Below are 17,979 nucleotides of genomic sequence, written 5' to 3' on the forward strand. Positions count from 1 at the left end.
TGGGAAGACAACGTTGGAGAAACGTGAACATTTTCTTTGTTCTGTATAATCTGCAGATTCTGACAGAAATCTGCAACTATCCTTTGAAGCAGCGCTCCTCTAAAACAGCAATAAGGATCATTATTAGGTTATTTACATTATTATGTAAATAACAAAATAACTTAAAGCAAAAATTGGGAAACGTGAAGTCCGAAGTCTTTATATTAACGGCCATCAGTCAAACAATACTGTTGCTCTGGGTCTAAACAGAGCGCGTTGTGTGTGACGTCTTCTTTTGCGCATGCGCCGCTTTGAGCGTTCACACTAGAGCGCGTTTGCTGTCACAGTTTATTTGTAGTGTGAACGAGCAGACAAAAAATCGTATTTGATCAAAAAATCGGAATTGAGCATCAAGACCTGCAGAGTGAACGTTTAAAGTATCTGCAGCGACGCTTTCAGTGCGGAAGTCATCCAAACATACCTTTCAAAATAAAATACAATCTTTTTAAAGACTAATAATAGAAATATAATAGCTATTATTGTTATTATTTATATTATAAGAATTAATAATAAAATAATTATTTCATTATAATGTTTTGTTTTGTAAAATATGTAGAACCTTAAACCAAAATTACATTATATTATGATCATAGAATCATTTTATTTTTCTCTGATTTTCGTTCAAGTTTGTTTGTTTTTTTACTTTTTATTAATTTACATGGAAATTGATTCAGTTTTATTTATTTTAATTTAATATATTTGAATTTGATTTTAAAGCGTTTTTCTTCGGATTGTTAAAAACAAGTTTACGGAAGTAGATGGGGTGAATCATCTCGCGTCGTCATCAAAGATTGGGGGTAAAAAAAAAAAAAAAAAGGAAAACATCCGGAGTGAACCGGATGTAGAAGGATCCCGGTCACGTCGAGCACCGTACGCACGTGTGTCGGTGCTGTTTGAGGACTCAGGTTTGAGTTTTGTGTTTTTTCGGTGAAATGTTGAAACGTTTGAAAGTGTTGGAGAGCCTTTGAGACGTTTTGCAAGTGACGCGTATTTCCGGTCACAGCGAGTTAATCTGTGACCCGATAAAAGCGCCGCGTGTTCGTGCGGGCGGAATGAGTCTAAACTCTACGAGCTTCATGTAATCTGGATCGTAGTCCGAAAAGAGTGCTCAAAAGCGACATACCGTTTAGGTCTCGAGTTATTGTACATGCAGAATTTCATTCAGAAAACGGCAGATTTAACGTTTCCGCTCATGTCAGGACGTGCCCACCCGTGTAAACGTTTAATTCAAATCTGTATTTTAACAGAAGGCAATCTGGCTGTAAAGTCGGCTGTGATCGAGTTTGTCAGTCAACAACTTAAATATGATTTTCTGACTTTTAAATAAATAATTCCGGAGTTTTTGTGGCTTTGATGTTGAAGAGTTAACTGGTGTAGAAACGTTGTTATTAACGCGCAGCTGCGGAGGAACCACGTTTCCCTGATTATTAACGGGCTCCTCTGCGTTCAAAAGTCCCTTAAAATACTTTAGATTTAAGATTTGTTGTTTAAAAGACGATGTAGCCCTGTGTAAACGTGAGCTTAACTTTCACTTCTTCAGTCACTCTGAAATTCGTGAGGAAAAAAGTTATTATTCAATTGTTTGGTTTTAATAGTTGTTTTTGCACAGCTGCTGTTCAATATGCTAGTTTTGCTAATCACGTGTACCGTAATATTGATCCAACGTGTACATTTCAAACCTGCTGTTTCTGAGTTTGTGTGTTTGTGTGTGAACCTTTTTCATCTTCTGTGTAATTTACATTCCAAACTCCCTTTAAAAACCTGCAGATTTAAGGTTTCCCCCTTTAAGACAAACACGGAGAAAAAGGAGGTGATGATGATTATTTTTTTATTAAAGATTCATCTAACTGTCTGTTTTCCTGCTGTTTAAATAAAGTTTTGTGCAGAGGCCTCGGACTGACATCAGAATTTGGCTGTTTTTGTGTGTCTGTCAGATTCATCATGACGTCGTTAGCTCACCAGCTGAAGAGGCTCGCGCTGCCTCAGAGCGATGCCAACCTGCTGACCCGCAGGGAGGTCGCCTCGCTCCTCTTTGACCCCAAAGAGGCAGCGTCCATGGACAGGAGCACCTTCTACGCCCTCGGTGAGTCCCGCCCTCCTCTTCCTCTTCTCCCGTTCCAGCCCGTTTCCTCCCTGACCTTCATCCTGTCTGTCCTCTTCCTCGTGCAGGATGCACCGGGCTGGAGGAGCTACTGGGAATCGAGCCGGCATTCCTGGAGTTTCAGAGCACCCTGTTCAGTCCCGCCTCGACGACCCTGGAGCGCAGCATCCAATCCAAGGAGGTCAACAAGAAGCTGGACGCCGGCATCGCGCTCTTCCTCACCCGCCTCTGCCCATACTTCCTTCTCAAACCGGCTCACAAGTGCATCGAGTGGCTCGTTCACCGGTGAGCCGCTGAGGCGTCGCAGCTCAGTTATTCTCTCGAGTTTGAACAGTGAATCATTAGATAAATGAAAACCAACCAAACTCCATTCAGAAAACGTCTGATTTAAGCTTTCACTGGAGCAAACAGTCCTTCAGGAAACTTCAAGGCGCTGACGCTTCATTAACACATTTATAGCAAAGCTGACGATTATTTTTCATATTTAATTAAACAGATGTTTAACTAGATGAACCTTAAATGTGCACAGGAGCTTCCTGCACACTCTGTATTTCCTGTTTTATACTCCCGTGATGATTCCCGTGTTTTCCCGTGTGCAGCTTCCACATCCAGCTGTACAACGCCGACAGCCTGCTCGCCTGCGCGCTGCCGTATCACGACACCAACGTGTTCGTCAGAGTCCTGCAGCTCCTGAAGATCAGCGACACCACGAGTCGCTGGAACTGGCTGCACGGCCTGCAGGTCGGTGACTCGCCTGAGCGCCGGTGAGGTGCGTCTGCTGATCGGAGTGACGGGAAATCTTTTTGTTTGTCGTTGTTCAGAAACCCGGCGTGCCGTTATCCAGAGGCGCTCTCATCGCTCACTGCTACACGGAGCTGAGCTTCATGGACTTCATCTGCAGCCTGGTGACCCGGTCCATCGAGGTGACCCCCGACCCTCCTGTTACCTGTTGGCGAGGCTCTCGGCACACCTGCACGGTTACCTGCATTCACTGCTCTCCTTCTCCTCTGCAGGCGTATTCCGGACATTCGGGAAGTTGCTCCCAGCTCAGAGTCATCTTCTCTTTTTACGCCTCCACCGTCGTCCCCGCCCTGGACGCCGTGGACAGAGTGTCCAACACCATCATCTCCAAGCTGCTGCCATACGTGCAGACGGTAACGTGCGCCATTATTCACGTGACCCCGACCCGACGGGTGACGTGAGATTTAACCTCGCACGCTTCGTTGCCTCCTCAGGGTCTGAAGTCGGCGCTTGCGGACTATAAAGCCGCCACCTACATGATCGTGTGCCAGCTGGCGGTGAAGGTGGCGATGGAGGCGAGTCTGGTGGACAGCCTCGCCGTGCACATCAGCAAGTCTCTGATCAAAGAGCCCGTCCTCGCCAAGGAGGGCGTGGGCTGCCTCATCGTGCTGCTGCAGAACCAGAAGGAGGGCGCCGTGGGGCCCAGGTAGGACGGACGCCGCCGGGTCGTGATGTTTCGGACACGCTCTGTCCAGGCGTGACTCTCACCTGTCTGTTCCTTCTCGTGTGCTCAGAGCCGCCGGCCGTCTCTGCTCGATGGCGGCGCTGGTGCCGACGCTGCAGGTCATGGCGGCGGTTCACGATGTCAGCCCTCTGCTCCGCTACCTGCTGCCTCACCTGGTCCAAAGCGTGTTCGTCAGCAGCTCAGGTGAGGCCCGCTGCAGGTGCGTCTAACGCTTCACAGCGTCGCAGAGTTTACCTGAGTTTCTGTGTCACAGGTGAGACGGACACGCTCGCCGTGCTGGCGTCCATCCTGGAATCCGTCCTGCTGACCAGAGACCTGGACCACACCGCGGCCCGGTAAACCTCCTCTCAGCCGATCACGCAGCCAATCACGCGACACGTCGTCTCACTGTTGTTTGTCCCGTAGGTTGCTGCTGGACGAGTACCTGAGTCAGAGCGAGCGCTCGCCTGTAGAGCTGTCGGCCCTCGACCGGCGCCTGCGGCCTCTGGTGCGCCTGTTCGAGTCCAAGTACGTAAATATTTATAGTTCAGGTGTCACAGAAACGTGCTCAGGTACACGAGTCTGCACGCAAACATGGCCGCCGGCCTGTTCTGGGATGCAGAGGGTGGAGCCGCGTTTAAGTTTTCTCCTCCATCAGGTACTGTGCAGCTCTGGACGGCGTCCTCGCAGGTCACGTGACCGACCTCGGCAGCACGGAGCAGAAACGGCTCTTCCACCGGTTTCTGTCTCTGTCGCTGAGCAGCGGGAAACATCAGGTGAGCTACAAAACGGCGTCGCTCAGGTGATCTGTGGCGTCTTCGCCTCTGAGCTCACGGTCTTCTGTGTCGGCAGATTTTAGGCGACTCGGACTCGTCGCTGCTGCTCAGCCTGAAACACCCTCAGCCGTCCGTCAGAGTCTCGGCCGTCGAGCGCCTGAAGGACGTCATCGCCGCTGGACAGGTAGACTTCCTGTTTAATCCTCTGTTTCATTCAGGTGAACTTTGACCTCTGAGGCAGGTAGTTGTGCAGCGTTGGGGCGCCTCAGGGCTCTGCTCCAGGTCCTCAGACGCCTGAAACCACGAGCAGCCGACATTTTTAACCACGTATTAACGGTCATGTTTCCTCTGAGCAGCAGAGTCTGGATGACGACTTCCTGAAAGACGCCGTCACGGAGCGTTTGAAGGACGAATCGCTGGAGGTCGTAGCCGCCGCTCTCCAAGTCCTGGAGGTCAGTGAGACGATGGTTAACGGGTCTGGTGGCGTTCTGCTTGATGGCGTTGTGGTTAATGGCGGTTTTCGTTGTTTCAGGTGGTGTTGGACGTTGTGGACCGCGAGGACGCCGTCTCGTGTCTGCTGGCTCTGCTGCACAGAGCCGATCGGCCGGAGTCTGAGCGATGGTCAGTGAGCTGATTTCCCTGCTGTTAACGATGCCTTCATGAACCTCCTGTAAATCTGAGACTCCTTCCTCCAGGGTTCCCGTGCTGGCAGAGGCGGTGCGTTTACTGTCCGACCCGCGGATGGGAAAGGGGGACGGCGAGCTGGTGACGAGGACGGGCTGGAGGCTGCTGCCATTCCTGGTCGTCACCTCGCCCCGGCCCGACCTCGCCCGCTGCATCGCCCGCTCCCCCCTCCTCGCCAAACACCCGCTCGCCCTGAATTGGGCGCGAGGTAACAGACCCATTTCCTGTGGCGCTTTCACAATAAAAGCAGCGCTGTCCATCATTTCGACAGTGTCTGAAACTTTTTGCGTCACACAGAGCTCGATGACGTGATGAAGAGAAGCGTTGAGCCCGACTTTGTGGGTGTGGCCAACGAGCGGCTGGTCTCCACGCTGACACAGAACCTGGCGAACATGGAGCACTTCTCCAGGCGCGACGCGGTGAGTTCAGACGGCGTTCCTCGTGTCGCTCACGTGAACGTTTTCAACGTGTCACGGGGCAGCCGTGCTGTTGGGACTACTTTCAGCAGCGGATTGATCTGTTTTGAGTCTGTCAGCTGATGTTTCCGTGTGTGTCGCGCTCAGCTGGAGAAGCTCGCCGTGCTGGTGGAGCAGCAGCGACGCTCCAGCCTCAGGGAGCGCGCGGTGTTCCTGGTCCTGACCCGGACGCTGCTGCTTGGTCTGGGCGAGCTGAGCGAGACGCAGCACCTGCTTACCGCTCAGAGGGTCTACGCGCTCCTGGAGCGCCCCCTGCTGGAGGTCGTGAGGAGCGACGCGTCACAGGTCGGTCGGCCTTTAACATCGCCCGCATGCGTTGAGTCGGCGACGTGTTTTGATGGATTGTGTTGGTTCTGAACAGGAAGCTGAGCGTCCCGTCTCCGTGCCCACCTCCTTCTCCGAGGCGGTGGCGCTCTACCTAAGCAGGTGTGCTCAGGGACAGCAGCCGGACGCGGAGTACGGCTTCGTCCTCGTCGCTCTGCTCCGAGACTTCATCGCCTGCCTCAAGTGTCACGACGCCTCCTTCAAAGGTAAAATCTCCCGGAGCAGGCGAGCGCTGAGGTAGAAGAGCGAACGGGTCAGCTGACTGGTCACGTGATTGTCTTCCAGGGGCGGCGTGGTGGAACCCAGAGAAGCTCGACACAAACACCTGCTGTTACCTGGGTCTGATCTGCCGCCTGTTCAGCATAATCATGAGCGGCGCTGCCGAGGGAGCGCCGGCCGATAGCTTCAGAGAGCTGATGAAGCTGCTCGTCCAGGTATGACATCATTTCCTGTGAGCAGACATGTTTCAGCGTGACGGAACGAGCCGCTAACCCGAGAAACCGTCACCTCAGGTCCACCTGCGCGAACCGAGCACGCTCTTCAGGTTCCTGTGCATGCTGTGGGGATACACCTGTAACCATGGAGACCAGCTGGATGTGAAGGTGGGCGCCGTCCTGCAGACACGGGCGCTGTACATGGGCGGAGCTCTGCTGAGCACCCAACCCGCCTCCAGGCTGAAGGAGCTGGCGGCCGCCAACTCACCAGGTGAGATGATTACAAATATTCACAAAAATAGAAGAAAAACAAACAAAATCACAAAAATGTAACAAATGTTTTAACCTTTGGATGCACAACCGACCAGCACCTGCACTCTTCCACGAGTCAGAAATGACCCCAAATAGAAACATTTTGCTTTAAACTCGGTTGTTATTCTTCAAAATCTTTAAAACGAAGAGTTGTAATATTTTCATATTTGAGGTTTTCCTCATTAAACATGTTTGTGACACGATGCATTTTTATTTATTTTTTTATTAATTTTAAGAAATTGCAGTTTTTGTATCCTTGTATCACTTCTGTATGCTTGCTCTGCATATACTGCAGACGCTGGGTCTTCCCTCTGAAAGTTCATCCACTGTAACACAATCACTGAGCATGAATCTCTGCAGTTGACCAGGAACAGCCCATATGTAGCAGAAAGCTGCCACGTGGTTTGTTTTCAGTCGGTAGGCTCTGGTCCTCTTGTCATCAAAGTGCAAGAAACTGTGAATATCTTTAAATCTTTGAATTGACATAGTGGCCTTGAACAATGGGTCATGCAGAGGACTCCCAAAAACACAGCGACTGGTGCATCCCAGTTCTTCTCACTTCCTGCAAGAACGGTCAGTCAAATGAAGGCCAGGAGCTCTTTTTCCACTCTTTCCCCCTGTCTATGGCGACTCTTTGTGCCTCCATGTTTGTGCATGTCAGCACCTCTTCTATTATATTATCAGAGATGAACATCTTCCATGCATCTGTTGGGGAGACAGTACTAAACCCAGGTGCAAGCCCTGGGCGACTAATTCAGAATATTGTGGCTCGAGCAGTAAGAGGGGCTCATTCTGTTAGCCTCAATGTCCATTTCCTCTTCAGAGGACTCCTCTGTATCTGACTGGCCTTGTTCAGTGGGGGGGGGGGGGACAATAGTCTGGGTCCTCTATGTCTGAGATGTCAGATTCTGAGTCAATGCCTGACTCTTCATCCCATCCATCCTGGATCATTTGTAGGGCCACAGGGATCCGAGCTGGCCTCATAGCAGCCATGTTACTTTAGATAATAAAAAAAAATCAGAAAGGACAATGTTTGAAATGCACAGGAAACTATAAACAGGGCTGCACATAAATGGTCCTCAGGTGAGCATTCGCTGTCAAAATAAAAGACGTGCACCAGATAAGAAGTTGGGACGCTCGTTTGCATACATTAGATGTTCTGGAGGAGGACAGACATTTGTTCAGGACTCTTAAAGATGTCGAAGAAGCTCTGTAAGCAATTACTTTGGTGTTCCTCCACCACAAAAGAAGCACGTATTCTCTGAATTTCCGGGAATACTTTTATTTTGACAGCGAATGCACACCTGCAGACCACTTATGTGCAGCCCTGACTATAACTCATGTTACTGTGTAAAAAGTAATTCTTGATCCATCAGAAGTGTCAGTGGGACAGTCAGAGCTGCTAAGAATGAACGTTTCATAGAAGCTTCCACAGGAACTGCTTGGAGTCATTTTTGACCCACTTATGGAAGAGTGGGGTAGTGATACAAAAACTGCATTTTTTTATAAATTAATGAAAAAATAAATAAAAATGCAAATGGCCTCATGTTACAAACATATTTTATGAGGAATATGAATAAATTACAACTTTTCATTTTAAAGATTTTGAAGAAAAACAAACCGTGTTGTTTTCTAAGGGTTAAAAAGGTCGATTCAGGTAAACAAACCTCAAACTAACGTTTTAAATTCATGAAAGTTTGAAAGACGCGCTGATGACATACGAGGTTATTAAAACACCTGCGTGCGTGTGTGTTCGTGCGTCTGTGTGTGTGTGTGTGTGTGTGTGTCTGTCTGTGTGTGTGTGTCTGTCTGTGTGTGTGTGTGTGTGTGTCTGTGTGTGTGTGTGTGTCTGTGTGTGTGTCTCAGTCGTCCCGTCTCTGCTCTGCTGTCTCACGTCTCCTGTCCGGGACGTCCGGAGGGCGGCGCTCAGCGTCCTGCAGAGCCTATCGGCAGCCAACACGTCCCCCTTCCAGCCAATCACAGAGAAGCTCCTGTCGACATCAGAGGAGATCGTCGCCGACCCGTCCTACCTCAGCACGGTGAGGACTCTGAAACAGCTGATTGGTTTAAATCTGGACTTCCTGTATTTGTTCTGACTTCCTGTTTTGCCCGCAGGTTCTCGGCGTGCTGCACGATGAGTCGTCATCCAGTAAAGCGAAGCCGCAGCAGAAGAAGCTGGCGGCGGCGATGCAGCTGCTGGTGAGGAGCATTCAGACTCCGAGCTGCCCGTCGTACGTCGCCGCCGCCCTGCTGAGAGCGCTGAGCGAGGTCAACGGACAGGTGAGTGGGCGGGGCCGCGTCTGAAACGGAGGATTCACCTGTTTGTTCACAGATGAGCGACCTGGTGTGTCGTGTTTGATGGCGGCGTTATCGTGAGCGCCGTGACGCCAGAGAAAAGCGTTGTTGGTGCAGGTGTTCACGCAGCGATCACATCACTGATTCCTCCGCTGATCTTTGACCTCACAGTCTGATCGGGTCAAAGGTCGTCTGAAGATCCATGCTGTGTCTCCTCCTCTTCCTCCTCTCAGTCGGAGCTCTCCAGCCTGCTTCCTGTCCTCGACCGCCTCCTGGAGACCGGCCCCGACACGCCCGCCCTGCTGCAGGCCGAGGCGCAGCTCCTGCAGCTCGTCCTGGGGAAGTACAACGAGGCGTCGGCGCCCCTGCTGGCCAAAGACCAGAACTGCCTGGACCTGTTCCTCAGAGCTCTGAAGAGCTCCACGCAGCAGCACGCTGGCGTCCCGAGCTGCCAGATCATCGCTCTGGAGCAGGTCAGGAGGACAAATCCACCAATCGGGGGGCGGGGACTCACCCGAGTCACAGTGATGCTGTCCATCCTTTATTCACAGTCTTCACTTCAAACCCAGATTAAAGTCTGAGTGGTGATGATTTAACGTGTCGCTGCAGGTCACAAAGCCCTTCTTCTCCGCCCTCGCGGACGAGGCGGTGCAGCAGAAGCTGCTGTCGGCCATGTTTGACCTGCTGGTGGAGAGCAGGAGTCCGGCGGTGGCCAACACCATCAGCAGCGTCTTCAAAGCGGTGAGCCGAGATCGTCTCAACATTTAAACGGGGTTTTTCTGTGATAGTGAAATGGTCGTTTGTTTGGGGGTGAATCGCTCAACCTTTGACCTTTGCGTTTGCCTCAGCTCGTCGTTGACTGTCAGCTGCTGGCCAATGAGCTCGCTCCTCCAGAAAAACCCAAAGTCAGCGTGACGGTGCAGCAGACCCGGCGGAGCCGACTGTCGCAGAGGTATGTGCGCCCTGAAACGTTCCTGAGGTCACGTGATCGGACCAGCTGATCTGCAGCGTGACTCAAATGAATCATCGTAGCTGATTATTCTGTGCAGCGTGTTTGCTCCTGTTCGTTTACAGGTTTTCATGACAAGCTGCTTGAAAACAATGTTGTAGTTCAGGGTTCCCTCTGATGGTGGCGCTGTTGTCTTGTTTCTCGTCCGTCCATTTTAATGATTATTGAACTGAAATTGATAGAAATGAGTTAAACGGTCAGCTGTTCGACGTCGGTGCAGCTGCAGGCCCTGCTCAGCACGTTCACGCTGGAACAGGTCGGAGTTCCTTCTGATAGTTTCAGGACGAATCCCGACGATCTCCAACATTTCAGCTTTTAGTTGAGCCACAATTTTCCAGAAGCAGCGTCTGAAAGTGTGGCGCGTCCACGATGAGTGATCGCTGTGAACCGCTGCCATGTGTTCAGGAAACCTCAGGAGAGCAGCGACGCGGCTCCAGAGGGGGGCGCTGTGCCGTGGCAGAGAGTCACTCTGATCCTGGAGCTGCTGCAGCACAAGAAGAAGGTGAAGAGAGCCCAGCTGCTGGTGCCGGTTCTGTTCTCGCTGCTCGCCAGGTAACATGACAGCGAACGCCACGTCTTAGTTTCTCATGTTTTTCATCTAAACTGAAAGAAGAATGAAGGCTGTAGTAAAAGTCCTCATTAAGACTTCCTGTGGAAGTGGGAGCTCCGGGCTGCAGAGAGGTCCAGAGTGGAGCTTCTGGAGTTATTTCTTCTTCTGTTTGTTTATTTAAGACAAAAGAATTTCATTCAAACATGGAAACGTAACTGAAATAACAAAACAAACATTTGAGTAACAATAACTCCGTCTGTTGTCAGGAGTATGGAGCCGTGCTCCGATAACGCCAACGCGGAGTACACCAAGCAGCTGCTGCTCAGCTGTCTGCTCAACATCTGCCACAAACTGGCTGCAGGCGGAGGAGCCGTGGCTGCAGGCGGAGGAGCCGTGGCTGCAGGCGGAGGAGCCGTGGCTGCAGGCGGAGGAGCCGTGGCTGCAGGCGGAGGAGCCGTGGCTGCAGGCGGAGGAGCCGTGGCTGCAGGTGGGTGTCAGAGGAGGATGATGAAGGTGTGTGTGTGTTTCTTGCCTCACTCTCTCCTCGCTCTGTGCAGACGTCCTGGATGAAGACAAGTTCAGCGTGGAGCTCGTGGTTCAGTGCATCCGAACGTCCGACATGCCGCAGACTCACCACCACGCCCTGCTGCTGCTGGGCACCGCCGCCGCCATCTTCCCCGTAAGAGCTCCACCTCCTCTTCTGTCTGTCCTCCACCACCTTCGCTCTTCCTCCGTCTCTGTTTGCACCTGAGAGAGTTTTATGTCACTGATGCAAAGAGCGGTCTAAGTCCCGCCCCCTGAGACTGAAGCTCCTCTGCACGTCTGTGATGACATCATGGCGGCAGAAGTGTTTGTTTAAACCAGCGGTCGGCAACCTGTCTGATGATGATGATGATGATGATGATGATGAGTGCATCTAAAATGTCCTCAGACGTCAGCGTGCCGTATGATGCATTAGCATCAAATGTAATAACGCTCTATATGAACAGTTACTCACTATATAACCCTAACCCTATATAGATCAACTTCATAGAATCATTTGTTCACAGATTTTTACACATCTGGCAGCATCTGGCCAATCCTCCACCTTTGATACTGTTGCAAAAAAAAAATCATCGGCCCATAAAAACGAAAAATCAGTCCCGCTATGGCCATCAGTTAACCCTTCGCGTGCCGGGTTGGCGACCGCTGGTTTAAACAAACGAAAAAATATTGATGTCCTGATGGATATGGAGGATCAATGTAGCCAACATTTTAAACAAATATTAGACGATTGTTTTTTATTTTTTTATTTTTACTTTTAATTCTAATTTAATGAACCCAAAGAAGGAAACACGAGAAGCAGTCAGTGATGCCGGTCGAGCAGCTGATACAAATAAAGTAGTAATTTTGATATTTGATACGTTTGGTATCAGATTTGTTTTAGAAGAATTAAAGGAAAGAAATTAATCAATAATAAATAAATATGGGAATTAAAATAAACAACATTCGTGTTTGTCCTGCAGGAGAAGGTCCTCCACAACATCATGCCCATCTTCACCTTCATGGGCGCCAGCATCATGCGGCTGGACGACGCCTACAGCTTCAGAGTCATCGACAAGACGGTGCAGATGGTCATACCTGCTCTGATCCAGGTGAGGCGGCGACGGACAAACGTGCCCGTTTTACACGAGTGGCGTGGCGATAACTCTTCGTCGCTCCTCCTCCTCCAACAGGCCCAGCAGCTTTCTGATGGAAGCTCCGCCTCTCACGTGACGGCCGTGGTGACGAAGATCATGCACGTGTTTGCCGACGCGCTCCCCCACGTGCCCGAGCACCGGCGGCTGCCAATCCTGTGTCAGCTGGTGACCACGCTGGGTCCCGCCCGTTTCCTCTGGGTCCTAATGCTCCTCTTGTTCAAGCTGCACGCCACACAGAGCGCCGGCTCCACCAGCGAGAAGGTAACAATCGCCTGCTTCTGTTTCTGCGGAGCTTAGCGCGTCGTTTCGTGTCTCTGCGTGTTTAACGTAGTTTATTTTGTGTTCTCGTGAGCAGGATGCGGCGCTGGAGCGAGACGTGGACTTCTGGATTTCTCTGTGCTGTCAGTTTGACGTCAGCGATCAGCTGACCTCGCTCATCAACATCCTGAACTTCCTGCTGCAGCTGCCCGACGACAAAGAGGACGGTAAAACAAAAGTTTTACATCATCAATAACATAATCACGTTTTTTGTATGGAGGACTGTAAGTGCCAAATCTAAAGAAAAAAGTGATAACAATCGTATTTTTAAAATGTGAAACGGACTCATTTCAGAATTATTTCCTTTGTTATGATTCTTCTATCAGTTTACTTTTACATTTTAATTAATTAATATTAATGAGAATCCCTTATTATCACAATACGCTCCGAGTGTTTCATTTGGCAGATTTTTACTGTTACAGATGAAACACCCAGGAGCCAATCATCTCTTTCATTAAAGTAATAGATTAAAAATACAGTGTTTAAAATAATGAACATCAAGGTAAATTAAAATATTTGCTGCTTTTATTTCTGACTCAAATTTTAGACATTTATTTTAAATTTAAGAAGAGAGGATGATATAAATAAATAACTATAAATAAAGTAAAATACTTGAAGAAACGGGTAAATTATTAAGAAAGGAAACAGAAATGTTACCACAAAGAACAATGGCTGTGAAAACATGTATATAAAAGTAAATATGGTAAAAAAATAACAATTTGAATTTCTTTCATTTAAAATTTAGGAAATTGAATTTAAATTGAAACATAAATAAACTAATTTGTAGAAAGTACATGAGTTAATCCAAATTGAATAAATATTTGATATATAGAATTAATGACTCTATATAGTCATTAATTCTATATATAGAGTTTTGGCGTGTTTGGCCCTCCGTAGTCTGATGGGTGTGGCTTGTGTAGCTCCAGTGAAACGGCCCGCCGCCCGGCGAGGAGCGAAGAAGGAGGAGGAAAAGGTGGAGGAGCTGATCTTCAGCGTGGACGCTCACGGCGGCAAAGAGCTGCGACACTTCAAGTTCCTCTCCGTGTCATTCGCGGCTCAGCTGCTCGGCTCGGCGAGCTTCATCGGGAAGGTGGGCGACTGAAGGTCAGGCGGTAAGGAGCGCGCTCAGAGTGCGGCGACGATAAACGTTTGATTTTGTTTCAGGTCGCGGACAACGACGATGACATAGACTCATCTCTACAGCCGCTGCAGCAGAGGTGAGTGATGCCGTGATGTCACGTTGTCGTGTGAGCGTTTGGTGGCGTTGAAGGTGATGTCATGTTCGTGTTTCAGGCTGTTGGAGGACATCCTGCGCTACATCCACAGCATCGCTCGCTGTGTGGAGGAGAACGCCGACAAAGCCACCGCCAAGTTCTGGCGAGTTCTGCTGAATAAAGCCTACGACGTCCTGGACAAGGTTTGAATCCAGCTTTATTGAAACTCGTTAACATTAACAGCAGGTCCTCCACCGTTAACCTCCGTTTCTTCTTCTGCTGCTGGAGTGAAAGCCGCCCTGCAGAGGCGCTCTAACCTGCTCACCTTTGTCCAGGTGAACGCGCTGCTGCCCACGGACGCCTTCATCGCGGTGATGAGGGGCCTGATGGGAAACGAGCTGGCGTCGGTCCGGAGGAAGGCCATGGACCTGCTCAACAACAAACTGCAGCACAGAACACAGTGGGATGCACAGCAGGTGACAGGAAGTGATGTCAGAGTTCTCCGCAGAGCGTGTTTTGGGTACGAAACAATGACATCAACTTCCTGTCTGCCCTCAGGTTACCGTGCTCCTCCAGCTGATCGGCGACCTGCTGAACATTGTGGGCAAAGATCACAGGAAGGTCGTGGACGGAGCGGAGCAGGCCATCAACCGCCAGACGGCGCTCTTCAGCCTCAAGCTGCTCTGTCGCAGTTTCGGGTCCGACCACCAGGAGGCGTTCGTGCCCGTGCTGTTGCGAACCGTGGAGCTCGTCGCGGCGGCAGAGGAGGAGAAGAACGTGACGGGCAGCGCTCTGCTCTGCATCGCCGAGGTGGTCAGCACACTGAAGGCCCTCGCCATCCCGCAGCTACCCAGGTCTGTCGTGCCCGTCCTTCACCCTCACACGCCAAGGTGGGGAAGCCGCCGGTCAGCTGACGCGTGTTTGTTTCCGCAGGTTGATGCCAGCCATACTGCACGCGCTCCAAAACAGGAAGGAGCTTCTGACCAACGAGATCTACCTGCTGAGCGCCGTCACTGCCCTGCAGCGGGTCGCAGAGATGCTGCCACACTTCATCAGCCCATACCTGCACGACGCCACCTCACAGGTAACGCCGCCCCGCGAGCACTGCACTGCATCAGAAAAACAAAGGTTATAAAGGATTGCGGTGGAGCTGTGCTTTGATTGGATCGTGCTGTGCGCTCTTCCTAGCGCCTCGTTTTTTTCAGCTCGATGTCGCTGCTGCTTTGAGGAGACGTGCTGATTGGTCCCAGGTCACCTGGGCGACTCTATTATTCGTTATTCCTCTTCGTTCTTGCAGGTGTGTCGGCTGACCCGGCTGATGGAGACTTCCTCCTCCTCCTCCTCCTCCTCCTCCTCCTCCGCCCAGCTCTCCGTCCGTCTCGCCTCCCTGAGGAGCACCCTTGCCACCAAACTGCCCCCCAGGGTCCTACTGCCCACCATCAGCAGGTGCTACAACACTATGGTGGTCGATAAGAAGGTGAGAGTCGAGCTTCAGGTGTGTTTACTGTTTGGCTTAAAGTTTTCCAGAATGATCCAAAGACCCTTACTGTCATTATCGGAGTCGGTCGTTTAAAATGGACGAGAACAAATCAAACCGCAAAGTGGAATCAGGGACTTAAAATCCTCACGCTGAACTTTGTTAAACGTCTAAACTCAAACAGCAGCTGTTATATCCTGTAATTTAATGTTTTCGTGCTTCAAGCCAGAAAAAACATTACAAGCAGAAATCGGCGCTAAACGGCGTCGAATCCCGCTCTGATGGTTTTCAGCTGTTAACGCCTCGTTGTCATTTCCCCGCAGAGTCAGCTGGGGGCGCTGCTGAGCATCCTGAAGGAGCACATTGCTCACATGGAGAAAGACCAGCTCAGCTTCCACCAATCAGAGCTCACCACCTTCTTCCTCACCGCACTCGACTTCCGCTCCGAGCATTGCCAGGTCGGCTCAGCTGGTGATTGAGTAAATGTACTCAGATTACTTTACCTTTCTCACGCGTCTCTTTTGTCTTCAGGGCGATCTGGAGAAGACGGCGCAGGTCGAGGGCTGCGTGATCGACTGCCTGATCGCCATGGTGATGAAGCTGTCAGAGGTCACGTTCAGGCCGCTCTTCTTCAAGGTAACGCCGCCGTGCCTAGGATTCAGCCGCCGCCCCAGTTTCCCGCCGCGTGGCGATAACTGTGCGTCTGTGCGTCTGTCCCGCAGCTCTTCGACTGGAGCAAATCGCAGCGTAAAGATCGTCTGCTGACTTTCTACCGGCTGTCCGACCGCATCGCCGACCGCCTCAAAGGACTCTTCGTGCTGTTCGCAGGAAACCTGGTGAAACCGTTCGCAGACGTGCTGAGACAAACCAACAGCTCAGGTCTGACCTCGTCCAGCTGCTTCTCTTTTTATTGATTTTAACTGTAAATTGTTACATTTGTGTAAATGTTTAAACAGCTGTTTGCTGGTAAAGCAGCTGTTTGCTGGTAAAGCAGCTGTTTGCCAGCTGTCCGAGCTTGACGGCAGTTTTGCTTCTTGCAGAGTCGCTGCTCTTCGGCTCCGAGGACGATGGCGAGGAGAAGAGCTGCCTGCTGCTGCAGTACGTCCTCGACTGCCTCCACAAGACCTTCCTGTACGACTCGCAGCGTTTCCTGAGCCGCGAGCGAGGCGACGCCCTGCTGAGCCCGCTCGTAGACCAGGTGAGGTGCAGACGCTACAGAGGGTGTAATATTTGTCTCCACCCGCTGGGCGTGGTTTCATTGGTGACATTGAACTTGAATGGTTTCTGTGTTTGTGTCCAGCTGGAGAATCGAGTCGGTGGCGAGCAGCGATACCAGCAGCGCGTCACCCAGCACCTGGTGCCCTGCGTCGGGCAGTTTGCTGTGGCGATGGCCGACGACTCGCAGTGGAAGACCCTCAACTATCAGATCCTCCTGAAGACCAGGCACTCTGACACCAAGGTAAGTCACCTGCACACCTGACGGGCTCCCTGAGCCCCGAGCGACGCCTTAAGGCGCAGAGAAGTCGGTCAAGCTTCACTCTGACGCCGTCTCAGCCAGGCAGAGTTAATTGATCCTCGATGGTAATACAAAGAGTTTTAAATTAGACTCTGTGTTGGTGTTATTGACTCAGCAGCTTCCTCCTCCTCCTCCTCCACAGGTGCGTTTCTCCTCTCTGCTGATGCTCATGGAGGTGGCGTCCAAACTGAAGGAAAACTACATGGCGCTGCTGCCGGAGACCATCCCCTTCCTGGCTGAGCTCATGGAGGGTGAGGCGCACACACACACTCATATTAACTGTTGGCTCTAAGATGTAATGTAGCTGTCGGCCACAAGAGGGCAGCACATCTCTGACAAGAGAAAACATCTAGATCCAGATGTTTCAGAATAAAAGCATGACAGATGAAACACATTTTCACCATCATGGAGAAACATCAGTAAAGGTTCAGATCAAATACGACATCGGAGACGATAAGATGCAAACAGAAGGCAGTAAAATATCACATTCGTGTTTCGGCTCCACCTGTGAGGCCAGGTAACGGCGTAGGCTCAAACCTGCTGTTTGTTTTGCAGACGAGTGTGAAGAGGTGGAGCTGCAGGTCCAGAAGGTGATCCAGGAGATGGAGAACATCCTGGGAGAGCCGCTGCAGAGCTACTTCTAACACGCACGCTGGTGTGAAGCTTCAGCAGAAACATGAATATTCTGATGTTTTTGATGTAAGAAATAAACATTTGTGTCAAATCTGCTTTTCATTTACTCTGAACCTGTTTGAAGAAGGTGACATGAGTCAGACACTGATCCTGCTGGGCAGCGGCAGCTGTGGAAGCCTGCTGATGCCAACTGAATGAAACAGCTGACAGCCGTCATCAGTATCACCACTTTAAGGTTACCATGGTGATGATGTTTCTTTTTTTTTTTATTACTTAGTTTTTAATAAAGGTTTTACATATTTTTACAACAGAAAAGGAAAACAACAAACAACCAAAAACAACAATAACAAAACAAGCAGTTGACTGGAAAGCACAGCTTTTTCCCACAAAGCAATTCTGGCAGTGAGAACATGACTTTATATTAATGAATTGACAGTACATCTACAGATGTAAGAGCAGCTTAGGAGAGGCATGCAGAAGTTTATATAGATGTGAGTAGGCACAAACAGGAGAAAGAAAAAATAAATTAAATTAAAAAAACAAAACAAAACAACATTCTAATTTCGGATATATTTCAACCACTTGTCCCATCTTGTGGTATAAATATTAGCTTGCAGCCTTAACAAAAAGGTAAGTTTTTCCATTTTATGAATCTCCTCAACAACGCTCAACCAGTC

At 50.2% G+C, this 17,979-nt stretch overlaps 1 protein-coding gene across 1 annotated transcript; it reads left to right on the plus strand.

Moving 5' to 3' along the window:
- Positions 1–854: 854 nt before the first annotated feature.
- On the plus strand, positions 855–17,385 carry heatr1 (HEAT repeat containing 1). The gene is made up of 46 exons (XM_087845039.1): positions 855–944; positions 1,807–1,849; positions 1,974–2,122; positions 2,209–2,425; positions 2,740–2,881; positions 2,962–3,063; positions 3,154–3,294; positions 3,376–3,587; positions 3,676–3,809; positions 3,880–3,961; positions 4,032–4,133; positions 4,264–4,381; positions 4,458–4,565; positions 4,738–4,833; positions 4,914–5,002; positions 5,077–5,273; positions 5,363–5,484; positions 5,629–5,826; positions 5,903–6,071; positions 6,151–6,299; positions 6,378–6,570; positions 8,478–8,650; positions 8,727–8,891; positions 9,140–9,379; positions 9,516–9,647; positions 9,755–9,858; positions 10,321–10,467; positions 10,732–10,952; positions 11,023–11,144; positions 11,971–12,099; positions 12,181–12,405; positions 12,500–12,629; positions 13,383–13,552; positions 13,627–13,679; positions 13,756–13,879; positions 14,012–14,152; positions 14,235–14,530; positions 14,610–14,760; positions 14,974–15,153; positions 15,477–15,611; positions 15,685–15,789; positions 15,876–16,032; positions 16,194–16,351; positions 16,454–16,612; positions 16,812–16,920; positions 17,225–17,385. The coding sequence occupies exons 3-46, from the start codon at positions 1,981–1,983 to the stop codon at positions 17,311–17,313; spliced, it is 6,528 nt and encodes a 2,175-aa protein (XP_087701165.1). The 5' UTR covers positions 855–944; positions 1,807–1,849; positions 1,974–1,980; the 3' UTR covers positions 17,314–17,385.
- The last annotated feature ends 594 nt before the right edge of the window (positions 17,386–17,979 follow it).

The sequence above is a fragment of the Neolamprologus brichardi genome, chromosome 8 (assembly GCF_056152115.1).
Source record: "Neolamprologus brichardi isolate AB-2024 chromosome 8, ASM5615211v1, whole genome shotgun sequence".
NCBI classification, from domain to species: domain Eukaryota; kingdom Metazoa; phylum Chordata; class Actinopteri; order Cichliformes; family Cichlidae; genus Neolamprologus; species Neolamprologus brichardi.